We start from the raw sequence: 14733 nt of genomic DNA, 5'->3' as shown, positions 1-14733 counted from the left end.
CTCTCAAACAGGAAGTGGCAGAATCAGGATCTGAATTGAGAGTTTCTATCTCAAAAGCCCAAGTTCTGTTATCTACGCAATGTTACTTTGAGTTCTTGTGTCTACTTTTTCCATTTTGTTGGTTAAGTCCATTGGTTATCACTTAGGATCAGCGTTTTGAAAGGGACTTTTGAGTGCATCTAGCACAATATTCCCTTTTTGCTTATGAAAAAATAGAAGCCCAGAAAGTTTACTACTGCGTTGCCCCAAGTCACATAATGAATGCCACTGCCTTGGTACCACACTGTCACTTTCTCCTCTCAGACGTTGGTGGCCTGGCTCTAGGGCCTAGGCCCTAAGCCCTGCTCCAATCTTTTAGGGACTCAGAGAAACCAATGACCACTGTATAGATCAAGAATGCAAAGGCCAAGTGAGGCCCCGGGGGGCTCCCCTATGAGGCAAGCTCATGATTTTTAGCAAATGTACTTTATGATGTCAAGCTTAGCTCCTTAGGCCTTTCTGCTTTCTGGCTCACAGCAGCATTCTGGAGACTCAGGTTAGCAAACACATCAGTTGTTAGTCTAGTCTACAATGTCACTGCGATTCTGAGGAAAACTCTGCCAAACAGGGCTTTACAAACAAAACCTGGAGTAGAGACAATTTCACCCTGAAAAAAAAGGAAAGGACAGGCTGACATGAAGTTTAAACTTAATTTGTCAAAGGAAGGAAGCTCACAATTAAAGCAGCTGTTCTAGCAAATGTCAGTCTCTCTAAGGCCAACAACATACAAGCATAACAATCCAACGGCCCCCTGCGGAGAGGCAATGCTGAGATGTGTGATATAATTAGTCTCCTTTTCACAAAAGAGTTGGATTTATAATCAAACTCTGTCCCCTCCTGCCCCCATTCTTCTGCGCATATATTTGATTGCTTCCTAAGGGACTGGGTTAAAGGCCAAGAGACAACCCGACACCACAAGTCCACTGACCTCCCAGGCCAACAGGCAACACGATGCATGTTTGTATTAGCTGTTACTAGGGCTTGTTGAGGAGGAGGTTGATTTCATCTTTCCACTCAACACACTTCTCAAGGGTCTGCTGGTCAGTTTACACAGTTCTTACAGACCACTGAAAGTGACCGCTACTGCAGGCTAAGCGCCAACGCACTGAGTCCCATAGAAAACTCCAGGACCCATCGTGAGAGGAGCAGGTTGTCGCGGACAGACTGTGGTCCAGAACTGAAGTATAAGGCTCAAGTCTTCGCTCCTCTACCTATTTACTTGACTGATCAAGTCAACTACCCTCTCAGAACCTTAGCTTCCTTGTCTAGAACATGGGGATAATAATCTCTGTCCATGGATATGATTATTGAGGAGTTTAAATAGTGAGATGTAAGTGAAAGTACTTTGTAAACACTAAAGGTCCAAGTGAAGGTAAGGGGCAACTGATACTGTCTGCTAATCTCCTAATTGGTCTCTGTGTGTAAAATCCCCAGTGACTCCCCACTGCTCTCAGGATAAGGTCCAGACTCCAGAAAAGGTTTAAAATCCCTTTACAATCTGCCCTCTAATTACCCTTCAACTTCACCTCTTGTCACATGCCCCATTTCACTTGAGGCTTCAGCCAAACAGGATGTCTTCGAGTTCCTCCAGAGGGCTGTGCTGTCTCTCACACCTGCAGGGGAGAGCCCTCCCTCCCTACACTCTTCCATTCTACCCAACTAACTCCTCCTCCGGGTTCTGACTTTTGCTTATGTCACTTCCTCCCAGAAGCTTTGCTCTACCTTTCCTCCGCGCTTTCACAACATCTCATATTTATCCCTTTATAGCCCTTTTCATCATTCTGTTAAAATTGCCTGGATACTCGTTACTCTTTCCCCTCTCAAAATGTTATGGCCTAAAACATGTTGTTCACTGAATGAGTGAATTTAGCAAAAATGACTTAGTGTCCGATATTGGTAGCCTATTGACAAATCATTGCAGTTCCCGTCCTCCACCTCTCCTTTTTACTGATAAGAAAACAAAGGCCAAAAGAAAAAAAAAAACAACCAAAACAAAGGCTGTGAGAGACTTGGCCAAAAAGCAAATGGCTAATCACGGGCAAAGATGTGTTTGGACCCTACATCTCCTAGTTGAATCGCTGACTTTTCTCCCACAAAATGCTGACTATGTCCAGATTTTATGCTATACCATCAATGTCTTTTCATAGCAAGAGAACTGAAGGTAGATGAGGTATAAGAGAAAAGAGACTTGGGCCAGTCCCAGTGGCCTAGTGGTTAAGTTCGGCACGCTCTCCTTTGGCAGGCCAGGTTCAGTTCCCAGGCGCTGACCTACACCACTCATCCGTCAGTGGCCTTGCTGTGGTGGTGGCTCACAAACAAAAAGAGGAAGACTGGCAGCAGATGTCAGCTCAGAGCAAATCTTCTTCAGCAAAAAAAAAAAAAAAAAAAGAGGGAGAGAAAACAGACGTGAAATCAGAAAACTAATACTCAAGGCCAGGCTCTACGTGACCTTAAACAATCTCCATGCCTTTGGGCCTCTCGCCCCTCATCCATCAAATAGAAACTTAGCACCAGAAACCTAAGCAGCAAAAGGCTTCCTATTATTTTAGATTATTTTTCCCCTTCCTCACCATGTTTTATGTGAAGAAAATGAGATAATTCAAAATACTTTATATATCTCTTCTCAAAGAAATATTTTTACAACTTTCAAGTAGTTATTTTTCTGGTGACATTTAGCTTTATTGTTCAAACCAAGGCATTTTTATTTATTTATTTATTTTTTTTTTTAAATAATTTTTATTTATTTTTTCCCCCAAAGCCCCAGTAGATAGTTGTATGTCATAGCTGCACGTCCTTCTAGTTGCTGTATGTGGGACACGGCCTCAGCATGGCTGGAGAAGTGGTGCGTGGGTGCACGCCCAGGATCCGAACCTGGGCCACCAGCAGCGGAACGTGCGCACTTAACCGCTAAGCCACGGCCCCAAACCAAGGCATTTTTAAAAACAGGATTCAAATTCATTATGCAGTCTCTTTAGTACTACAAAAGGTTTAACTGATTTACAAGATCAACACAGCCTTGGCTTGAATTAACTAATGCTACCATTTCTTCCTTCTGTCTTCATGTCATCAAAACACTAGTGACCACCTGCAAAAAAAGAACCCTCACCCACAATCATTAACTGAAGAACGAAAAGGACAAACCCTTTTTTCTTTACAGACACTACTTGATTTCATAGACTCACAGAATGCTGCAGCCAGAAGAGACTACGAAGACCATGGAAGCCTGCACTTGCCTTTCATGATAAGAAAACAGGCCTAGTCTAATGTCCTTAGGAGAGGCTTGTGCCATTGCTGATTGGAAACATGCACCCATTGTTTTTCAGAGAACTATATACTTTATTTTCCAATAATAAAGAGATGATTTGAACAAAAAAATGTGGTAAATCACATAATGAAATCACAACATAAATTTAAAATGTAATGCTGTTTATCAAAGTTGAAGACTGAAGTGCCAAACAGAGACACAGACACACACTTCTGATAATATTACATATGGATGCTTTAAAACTTAATTAAAATGGAATTTTGTGGAAGTGAAAGAAATTATTTTGCTTGTCCCACAAATTGTTCATGCTTCTATAAGACTGGAAAATTCCAAAACAGTAATAAGTAGACAAAATAAGAAATGCAGTCATTCAAATTATTCTGTTTGTGGATGACACCCTAATCTGTGTCACTATTCATTACTGGTTGTGACTGAGACAAGCACCAACTTTTTATTATCTAGTTTTAAAAATATAAGAGAGCAATGCAGTCAAAAGTCACTATTACTTCTCACACTATTTTAGACAGAAGTTTCTAACTCCTCACCCAATAGTTTACTCCAATTGCTAACAAAAGCGAAAGAGACAGAACAAGTAGCCAAGGAAACTGATAGGGGTGGAGGGTAAAATGTTGTTTTCATTCTTCTCCTCTTCCCAACCCAATTCCCTCTCCCCAAAAGCTGGTAGGGGGAGGTGTTAATGGAGAGTGAAATGAGAAAGTGGTCGGAATCATTCCAAAAACGGAATAAACTCGCAATAAAAAATTTTTTTCCAAGCCATCTCAAGATTTTATTCAGAGACCTTTAGAAGAGAAAAAGCAAAAACTTCCTTGTTGAAAACCCATCCAAATTCATAAGCAACAAACAAATTACAGTAGAGTTAGTCACTGGCATCTCACAATGCAAACTCTTTTTCTTTTGTAATGGATTTTGTGTATTTGTGTGTATGAGATTAGAATATTTTGCAATACCTATTCCAGATAAATATTGCATAGGATCATAAGAAATGAACTCTTATAATTCAACTTTTAAATAGATCACCCTATATTTCATGTCAAAACATGATCATATATTTTAGAGACTGTCTTTCCACTTTATATATCAGGAAAATGTCTATGAATTATTAAAATAATTACTGTCTTTCTCAAAATATGCAAAATTATAGTGTAATGTGGGGAAGTCATGCCAGTCTCAGCTCTGCCAGCAAAAAGCTGTGCAACACTACACACTGCTTCACTACTTTGTGGTGGTTTTTATCATGATGAGGTGGGATTCCATACCTAACCCAGCTTCTGCAAAGTGCTTTGAAATCCTGCAATGCTGTCATGGGACCGCAAGCAGCACTGTCATCCAGTCTATCATAGTGATAGCAAGCCTAAATTTGATAAACATGAGAACATGCAGAGCTTTAGCATTTTTTCCTGGGAGCCAAGAATTAAAATTCTGGGCCAAAGAAGATGAGAGCTCCTTGGAAAATATCCAAAGGTTTAGCAACAGGTAAATACCAAAGTGCCTAATTAAACTGATGCTGAATGCTACAGGTAAGACAGCCAAGTAACAAGGCTGCTGCAGAGACCTGTTTCCAAATTGTTTCCACCACTTTCTGTGGCTTCCCAAAGGAAGTCCTGAGTAACTAAGAAACTTAAAAAAAAAAAAAAAGCAGACATTTCTTCTTCTAAAGACAATGAGGTGCCTACTTCTTTTAAGGGTCTTATTAATTCAGCTCAAAATAAGAAAAATTTCAAAACACAAAACTGAACATAGGAAAAGGACGCATCTCCAGACACAACATATCAAATAATCATTGACGGATAATATTTTTAACACCGACATCCAGCCATAACACGTTGGACAGCAAATAGCTACCTATTCACTTTGGAAAATAGACAGCAAATGCGTAGGACGTTGCCACTCACTCTCTCCCTCCAGTGCCCATGGCCGACATCAGGCACCCATCACAGCCCTCGCTCTTGCTGAGCTCAGACAGGACATCAGAACTGTACACAACACAGCATTCCAGGAGGCTCAGTATTGGCATTCATGCTGAAGCCTATTTCATCCTGGCTTTGCATATCCTCAACATACAACGTCAAAATACTGAAATGGATCTTCAAAGACAGCCATTTCGTGAATAGTTTCAGGACTACAGTAAAACCTTCATATAAGCCATAAAATGGGATTTTTTTCCATTTATTTAAAAATGGTAATAAAAGCAGAAAACATACCTGCAAACATTAGTTTTACTCTAGACACTGCTGTTTCAGTGAGATATACAAGCAGTTCTATATAATAAATGTTTATATTCATCTTTTTAAAAATAGAATTTGGGGGGCCGGCCCTGTGGCGTAGTGGTTAAGTGCACGTGCTCTGCTGCTTGCGGCCTGGGTTCAGATCTGGGCGCTCACCGATGTACCACTTGTCAGGCCATGTTGTGGCGGCGTCCCACATAAAGTAGAGGAAGACTGGCACAGATGTTAGCTCAGGGCCAGTCTTCCTCAGGAAAAAGAGGAGGACTGGCATGCATGTTAGCTCAGGGCTGATCTTCCTCAAAAAAAAAAAAGAATTTGGTTTTATTCAACCCAAACGCCCAGTCCAATTCCCATCACTCACTACCCTGTCACTCAAGGGAGTGCTGGGCATAACACAGACACAAACACAGTTCCATCTGCTAATTAAAACTGGGCATGAAACTGTTAACAGGCATCTGTTGCATTGTTTGAAGCTAATGGGCACAGACAAAGCTGAAATGGCTCTTCTAAGGCAAACCCAGTGATTTCACTCATTTTCTATTTGGTATTTATGTTAGTGGGGGCGGGGGGGGTTAGAAGCAGGGTGTGTTAAACAGCTTATTATGGAGACTGAAAGATAACTGAAATATCTTTCATATTCTAAAATGCCCCTTTAAAACGGATTATAGAAAGATATACAGCATTTTATATTGGAGGAAATAGCATTCTTGTGTTAAGAATTCAAATTAAGCACTTTTACTCTTATCTCAGACACCATCTAATTATCTATAATACTATGAAAGATAATAATAACTAAAATTCAGGCAGTGCTTTATAGCTCATATAGTGCTTTCACAATTCATCCATCCAGCCATTCATTCATCCAGTTGATTAGTCATTTAATACAGGCCTTGGAGATTTAAAAGGTGAATAAGCCTTGACTCTTGCTCTGGGGAACTCACAGCAATCCTGAATAGCTGGCATGGTATTATTATACTCTATTATAGATGAAGGAACTAAGGCCCTAGAAGGACAACTGACTCACTAAAGGCCAGAAAACCAGGAATGGCAGATGCCAAGACACAAACTCAGATCTGACTCTAGACCCATTGCTCTTCCTAACTCGCCATGCTATCTCCCTCACACCAAAACATGAACTAGCCCACTTCATCTGCTACTCACACATCAGAAGCTCCGTATTATGTACTTTCCACAATATTACTCACTAATACCTAAAATCTACTTCCCTATCCCTACTCCAACCCTCTTCTCATCCTACTATAAAAACTCTTTCCTGAAAAATTTTCCCAAATAGCAATTCTAACATACACAAGAGAGCTGGTCCCCAGAACAGCTCTGTGTACAGGCAGGTAAACCTAAACTAGAGCCAGCCTCAGGCCATGCCAGCAGCTCCCTGGTCTTTCACTTCTCCCTTGCACGGTTCTTTTCAGATTCAGTTATTGGATTCAATTCAAAAATTAACTGCTAAATGTTTCCTGGTCTTCAAAGACTAGACTCATTTCCCTCTAAGACAATATTCAAACCTATTTCCCTCCAGCTTTTCTCAGTGGATCCAAACAATCTTGCTGCTGTTGCCAAGAGAACCTCCTCCCTGATTTGCTGCCATGCAGAACAGCTGGTGAAGCTCTTTATTAAAGCACATTTATTCTTTTTTTTTTTTTGTGAGGAAGATCAGCCCTGAGCTAACATTCATGCCAATCCTCCTCTTTTTGCTGAGGAAGACCGGCCCTGAGCTAACATCTATTGCCAATCCTCCTCCTTTTTTTCCTTTTTTCTCCCCAAAGCCCCAGTAGATAGTTGTATGTCATAGCTGCACATCCTTCTACTTGCTGTATGTGGGACATCGCCACAGCATGGCCCAACAAGCGGTGCGTTGGTGTGCGCCCGGGATCCGAACCTGGGCCACCAGTAGCGGAGCGTGAGCACTTAACCGCCAAGCCACGGGGCCGGCCCCAAATCACATTTATTCTTGACATTCCCATATCTGTATCCGAGACTCAGTTTCCCCACTTCCATCCTTAACTTGTTGAATGGCTTTTTCGTTCACTAGAACACTAATTGAGATGAGTTTAACCCTTTATTATCAAGTATTAACTTCTACTTTTTCTGAAATAGTTTTGTTATCAGACCTATCACTTAGATGGGAAGTCTAACAGCTGTAAAAGAACACAATGACATTAAAATAAGGCTTTATGTACAAAATGTTCAATTTGAAGTTGCATGTTCCTTGCATGTTTTTGTTTGAGAGATTGAAACCAAGGAAAACAACTATGAAAATTAAAATCAACTTGCTCTATGTATCTGGATTATGCTCAGCCAAATGTTGATATCATCTTGGATAAAAATGTAAATATGACAAAGTTTGTTTTTCAGTCAATAAGTCTTGATAAAAAAAAAAGCTTTGAATTGCTACTAACCAAAAACCGTTTTTTAATTTTAAGCTGGGGTCAGTAAACTTTTTCTATAAAGGAACAGTTAGTAAATATTTTTAAGCTTTGTGGGACACGTACGGTCTCTGCTGCATATTCTTCTTTGTTTTTTTTTTAATAACCCTTTAAAAATGTAAAAAGCATTCTTTGCCTGTAGACCACACAAAAACTGGCTGTAGGCCACATTTGGCCTGTGGGTCATAGTTTGCCAACCCCTGATTTTAAGGAAAGTGAACCCAAGAAAAGAATGCCGTGTTACAGAATAAAACGTCTAAAAGTGCTCTCTGATGAGACTAGGCTGCAACAATTACCAGCATACCACTACTAATACGATTTCATTAGTTATTTTGCACATGGAAGGAATTTTAACGACAGGATGCACTTTGATCTCCTAACTTGAAACTACAGACACAGAAAGCAAGGCTAAAGGACAGCTATAATATGCTGAGTTACCCCAGTATAAACTCCTATAGGACTCTGAGTCATTGTATTAGCATTTATCGTTTCCCTGAACAGATATGGTAATTCAGAGTGGGAATATCTTAACTTTTCTCACATAAAAGCATATGTGCAGGGGCCAGCCCCCATGGCCTAGTGGTTAAGTTCGGCATGCTCTGCTTCAGCGGCCTGGGTTTGGTTCCCAGGTACAGACCCACACCACTCGTCAGTGGCCATGCTGTGGTGGCGACCCACACACAAAATAGAGGAAGACTGGCAACAGATGTTAGCTCAGGGTGAATATTCCTCAGCAAAAAGAGGAAGACTGGCAGCAGATGTTAGCTCAGGACACATCTTCCTCAGCAAAAAAAAAAGCATATGTGCGAAATTTAATTCCTCCCTGGAAAAGGTGGTGACTTGAATTTATGGATCTGATCATACTGATGAGAAACAGCAGCAGCTCGACTGTGCAAACTAACACAGACTTGGATGTGGTGAGGCTCTACTACAACCAGCTGTGTGATCTTGACAGTGTCAACTTAGGTTTTCTCATTTATAAAATTGGGGTAGGGGTATAAAGTCGATAATTTCTAAGACTCCTGCTGTCAAACTATGACTATACTAAATAATGAAACCACTCAGAAAACACCCTAACAGGAAGAAGCGGGCAGGGGAAGGAAGAGAGAGCAGAGGGAAGAAGCTTAGACTGTCCTGTTAGAGGAGAACACAGCTGGGTTTTCTCTTTTTGTTCTACCAGCACCTTGTTCGGTACAGGCCATTCCAAGATGCCATTGGATCAATACTGAAATACATCCACATCCCATAGGAAATATAAATCATAACTAACTGTATTACCATTTCCTAGTTATCTCAACATTACATTTTACAGACATTTAATTAAACATTAATTATGATTATGTGAGGGGTTTGGGGGAGCCAATCAAAAAACTTTTTTCAGTTCTCAAACATTTGAACAGAAAGGCTAGTTGATCCTAGGCACTGGGACTATAATTTTAAGGAGAAGAAACATCCCTACACAATAGTTAACAAATATTATCAGACTGATATACGGGAAGATTCCCAATAAGTCAGCTGAAAGAAAATATACTCTCTACCACCCTCAAGAGCAGAAAGGAAATGAGGGGAGCCAGGAAATCAGAGAAAATGGCAGAACCTTAGAGAATTGAGAAGAGGAAAGTATCTGTGAGACAATCGTCTCTGTAATCAAAATGACTAATTGTCTCCTTCCTTTCATGATGGCAGAACCCCTATCAAAACCGTGTCTCAAGACGGCAGATGCTCTTCTTCAAGACTACTCAAATTTTGACAAAGCAAAATTACAACTTTAAATATATCTTCACGGGAAGAAACAGGCACGCATACGTATCTACCAAAACACACACACACAAACCCCAGGCATTAAGAAATAGATCTTTCCTGTGATGACCTTATCAAGTTTTGTCAGCAATCCTGTAGCAGACCTTGTCAAAACGCAGTCAGAAAAGCCCAGGAACTCACACACCTAGGTAACTCAAGAAATAACTATGACTGGAAGGAGACAGACCACCCACTCTCCCCTCAACAACTTCAGACCACCTGGGGACGGGGCGAAGGTTTTGGGGGGTGGGGTGGATATTGCTGCTAAAGATGTGGACACGCCAAGCCTATGTCATGGTCAGTGAAGAGTTTGTGGAACTTTTCACTAGAATAGTGTTAACATTCACCTTGTTTTCCTAGCTTAATTTCAACTGCAAAGCATTAGTTTCAGGTATATAAATTCTTCTGCTGTTTGAAGGCAGTGTGCTACCACTTCCTGTCGGGGCTCTGGGCCTAAATAAGAGGCACGGGAAATCCCCCCCTTCATGTCAACTGAAGACACAGCTCGTAGCCTCTTTTTACCACATCCACCCCACAGAAAATATAAAGACCAAGATCATACATGAGATTCACCCTAATGTCTACCTCCTATCCTAAACAGTTTCAGGACGTTGGTTTTCCTGCCTTAGTAGCTACAACCCTCCACGGATCTGAATTTCAATCATTAAAAAAAAAAAAAAAGAATGTACGCAACATTCTAATCCTTCAGAATGAAATGTAATATTTAAAAGCTACTATTGTAAAAGGAAGCAGACACCCTTAAAGGAAATGTGAGACAAAAATTAAGGCAAAAAAAGAGAAAACTAATAAAACTATCACAAACAAGCAAAAGTCATCCAAGAAGCTTAACAGAAACAGCATCATCGAGATTCACTCACATTCAATGCCGGAAATGCTTCCGGGAGATTCACACATAGAATGGACAAAAGGCTACCCACTCAACTTGTCAGAAATTGTCCTTTACCATCTGGACTGCAGCATGCATACAGCAATGAAAAAGGGTTATTTGGGGTTCTGAAATTAATACTAGCATAAAAAATTAGTGCCCTTTAGTTGCCGTAACAGCTCCCATCAAATCTCTTAGGAATATACTTGAGACATGACATTTAAAATCTGCTTCCTCAGAAAAGAAAAAGTCCCACTCAAGACTGACCGCCAAGAACTTGCAACTCAAACTTCCCTATGCCGAGACATCATAAACACCCAGGAGATTTCTGACCACTCAATCCGTACAAAAGAAGCCAGAACCAACCAACAAATCATAGCCTTTCCTAGTACTTGATTTGAAGAGTGCTCTATACCCAAATATTCTTTCTTTTAAATGATAAATTATCCTTAAAACATATAAACATTCAAATATACTTATTACCATAGCACTAGTCTCTTAATAATCCCAGAAATTCATGGTGAAATATGCTATAAGAATCATTTGAAAGATGCTTAAGTGAGCTACTATCAGCAGCCACAAACATCACCCAGACAAAAGCTAAGATTCTTATGATACTTAATTACCTGCAGCTATTTAACAAGGGAAATGATGTTAAGGTCACTTGTGTAAGCAGCTTAAAACAAGCTTTGATTTGCTTTTCAGTTTATAGGGAGTTAGAGATCTTGTTACCTGAACACAAAGTCTTCCTGGACAAAAGTAGGAAGGACAGCTCCCAGCCAAGATCAGAAAAAACTGAATCAACTGAAAGTAATTGGGGGGGTATACTGTATGTTGTGATTAATTTAGCAAGTAATAATTAAAACCAAAGCAAAATATACAGGGAGGCAAGCAGAATATAAGATCAATTCCTCAGGTGAGAAGTTATTAAACATTCAAGCCCAAGAATTTAAAAAATTGAGAATTGTTGCTTCTCAGGAGATGGTAGTAAAGGAATGAACCATATTTTCCTGACCACACCATTCCCAAAAGTCACCAATTCTCTTAATACCCGTTAACACTCCCAGAACAATTTAATGCTCCATAGACATTACTCCATCATTAGTCACCTTTTGCTCTTTCTCCTGCACTTGATCCAAAGCAAGTAGAGAAAGAAAATGGTAACCAGTGCTCCCAGTTAACTGGAGAAAGTCCTGTGTCCCACTGCTTTCCATTTCCTCTCTCTTTCCCATCTTCTCTGCTCAACCTCTCTACTGTATATTCTGCTTCCCCTTTTCCTTTCTATCTCACACCCAGCTCTCCTCTACTTTCTCCACCAAGTATCCTCCTTCCATCCTCTGCGCCCCTGAACTCTTCTCCCCATCCTGCAGTTTTCTTCTGCTCCCTCCCATGACAAGAGGTCCAGACCTCTTGTAGCCAGTGCCCCTCATCCCTCATCTCCTGATCACTCATTCCCCTGAATTCCTTCTGACTGCCAGGTTCTCACCTCTCTTGTCCCTTGTGTCCTATGCCCCTTTACTTCATGTCCCTCCCTTTCCCCCAACCCTTCATTTCCCCCTTCACATTTCCTTCCTCTTTCCTGTCTTTTAATCCATTTCACACTCACTATCCTCTTCTCTCTCTCCATGAAATTTCCTGTCCCCCCACTTTGTCCCTCTGAGACCCTTCCCTGTCATGCCCCCAACTCTCTCATTTCCCCCAATACCCCTAGTCCTTGTTCCTCTGGCTCGCCTTCCCCTTCCTTTGCCCCTAAGTTCCCCCTTCACCCTCAGCCTCACGTCCCCGCCTGCCCCTCTCCCTCACGCCTTCACCCTCTCACTGTCCTCGCCGCCCTGCCGTCCCCAGGGTCTCCTCCCTGGGGCTCCGAAGCCCTCCTCCCGCCCTCTCCCTGGCCCCCTCGCACCCGCCCCCCGTTTCTCACCCCCAGTCCCTGGCCGCGGCCCCTCCCTCACCGATGGTGGAGATGAAGGTGGTATTGAAGGCGTCCTCGGAGAAGCGGAACAGGAGGCAGGTCTTGCCCACTCCCGAGTCGCCGATCAGCAGCAGCTTGAACAGATAATCGTACGTCTTCGCCATCTTCTCGCTCCGGCCCTCTGACCGGGGAGCCAGAAGAGCGGCGGAGAGAGGCGGGAGGGGGCCGCGGGCGAGGGGGCGTGCCCGCCGAGCCGCTGCCGCTCGCCCCGCCCCTCGCCCCGCCCCTTTCCTCGCAGAAAGCCTGCGCGCCCCGCCCCGCGCGGCCAATCCGCGGGGGCTTCGTCATCACCGCCCGCTCCTCCGGGCTTCATGGAAGTTGTAGTTCCTTGGAGGAACTTCGGGCGTTCCCGGCCCGGGCTGTCCGAGCTGCCCCAGCGGATGAAAGATCTGCTCTGGGTGGGGTGACCGGGTGGACTAGACGTTTCCACCCGAGCTGAGAAGGGAGGCCCGGTTTCGAACTCTTCGCGTCGCGCCGCCGGAACGTAACTTCGTGGTTTCTTTGTGTGTGGGCGCGTTTCAAATCCAGGACCTCGGAATCTGAATCCCGCGGTTCCCGCATTCTTCCGCAGGGACCTGGAGCAGAGATGCTTTCTTTCCTTCACGCTGCTGTGGCGCAGCCTGTGGATTATCTGCAAAGTGCATTATGTGGCTTCGCCTTCAATTCTTACCCAGCGTCACCTCTAAGCAGTTACAGAGCTCGAAAAGAATGATTGCAGTTCTAACTTGAACCCCAATCGTGTTCTCTTCTTCATGCCACACTGACTAAAGCCAAATACGTATGTAGGTATTTTAGAGGATCTGCTGTGCAGACCGCTCCCCTCCCCCCCGCAAGAGGCTGGATAAATAATCTGGGAATTGAAAACATTCAGGCTTGTGCTACAGGTCTGTGCCGTATAAAATTGCAGTCATCATCTGTGACAGGAACTATGACCATGGGAATCTAGAGAATAAGATTTGGATTTTGTCTTGGCTCAGCAGCTTAACCACACACAGGCTCTCTGCACCTCAGTTTTCTCATCCGTAAAATGGGTATAAAACAAGCTGTTTATAGGGTTGTACGGAATATTAAATGATACTAAATATGAAAGCACTTTGAAATCTATAAGGCTTTGTAGAAACGTTAATGGTGATTGTTATCTTCAACCCTGGTAGGCTCTCACTTAATGGACAAATGAAGGAGGAAAAACAGCATTCTGTTATATTCAATTTAATCCTTTATTTACTGTCAGACTATTCTTTAATTGTTTTGTGGATGTATTGTTCAGGCCTCTTTCATTCACTAGCTCTTGTGAAATGGGGGTTTGCTGGCTCAGGTAAAGCCGAAGGGCAAAGCAAATAGCTAAGGAGGTCTAGCACCAGATGCCCCATTCAGTCAGAGCTCTCTGTCCCTCATCTCTTCTTCTGCCCTCTCAGTTTGAATTTCTAATGTGTCAAATACTGACAGATAAGACCCATATGAACAAAAGCTCTTTAGAGTCCTCAGTAATTTTTAAGAGGATAAAGGGGTCCTGAGGCCAAAATATTTGAGAACCACTGTCCTAGGCATTTACCTTAGATCTAAAGAAACACCTTCTGGAAGGTTAGAGGAGGTTATTAAGGAAACCAGTGGATTCAGCCATTAGTGGAATAAAGATAAAACTTGGACAGTTAGTTGAACAAGACAGCAGCCTTTTCTAAAACACATCCTGAATGCCTTGTGACTTCACATCCAATGAAGTGGTGGCAGAAGATTCAGTTGACCCTAGTATCAGCCTTCACCTTCTATGTGGAAAGAAGATGAAATGCATCATTAACTCATACTTATTGATCTTACAGTACCCAGAGGGTTGCTGCTAATCTATTGTCTAATTTTAGAGCCCACTTGATGGGAACAAAGCTCTAAGGAGGTCAAAGTCACAGTTTCTGCCCCCTAATGAGGAGGGATTTTGCCTTCTGGCATAGGCTGAGCCACCTTGCGCCAGCTAGTCCTTGGGCGAGTTTGTGAACTTGGCCTCAGCCGGGGCTGAACAAGTGTGGACAGCTCAGTTCTATACCTTCATCTTCATTCTGGAAAAGAAGGGAAAAAAATCTTCAAAGATG

At 42.4% G+C, this 14733-nt stretch overlaps 1 protein-coding gene across 1 annotated transcript in view; it reads right to left on the bottom strand.

The window, feature by feature from the left end:
- Nucleotides 1-12810, bottom strand: part of RAB8B (RAB8B, member RAS oncogene family) — a 66570-nt gene extending 53760 nt beyond the window's left edge. The window contains exon 1 of the mRNA XM_058541781.1: nucleotides 12633-12810. Coding sequence (XP_058397764.1) covers nucleotides 12633-12756 — 124 coding nt within the window. The 5' untranslated portion in view covers nucleotides 12757-12810. The remainder of the gene's footprint in view (nucleotides 1-12632) is intronic.
- Nucleotides 12811-14733: the final 1923 nt, after the last annotated feature.

Source organism: Diceros bicornis, chromosome 5 (genome assembly GCF_020826845.1).
Source record: "Diceros bicornis minor isolate mBicDic1 chromosome 5, mDicBic1.mat.cur, whole genome shotgun sequence".
Lineage (NCBI taxonomy): Eukaryota > Metazoa > Chordata > Mammalia > Perissodactyla > Rhinocerotidae > Diceros > Diceros bicornis.
This window is presented reverse-complemented; position numbering and strand designations above follow the sequence as displayed.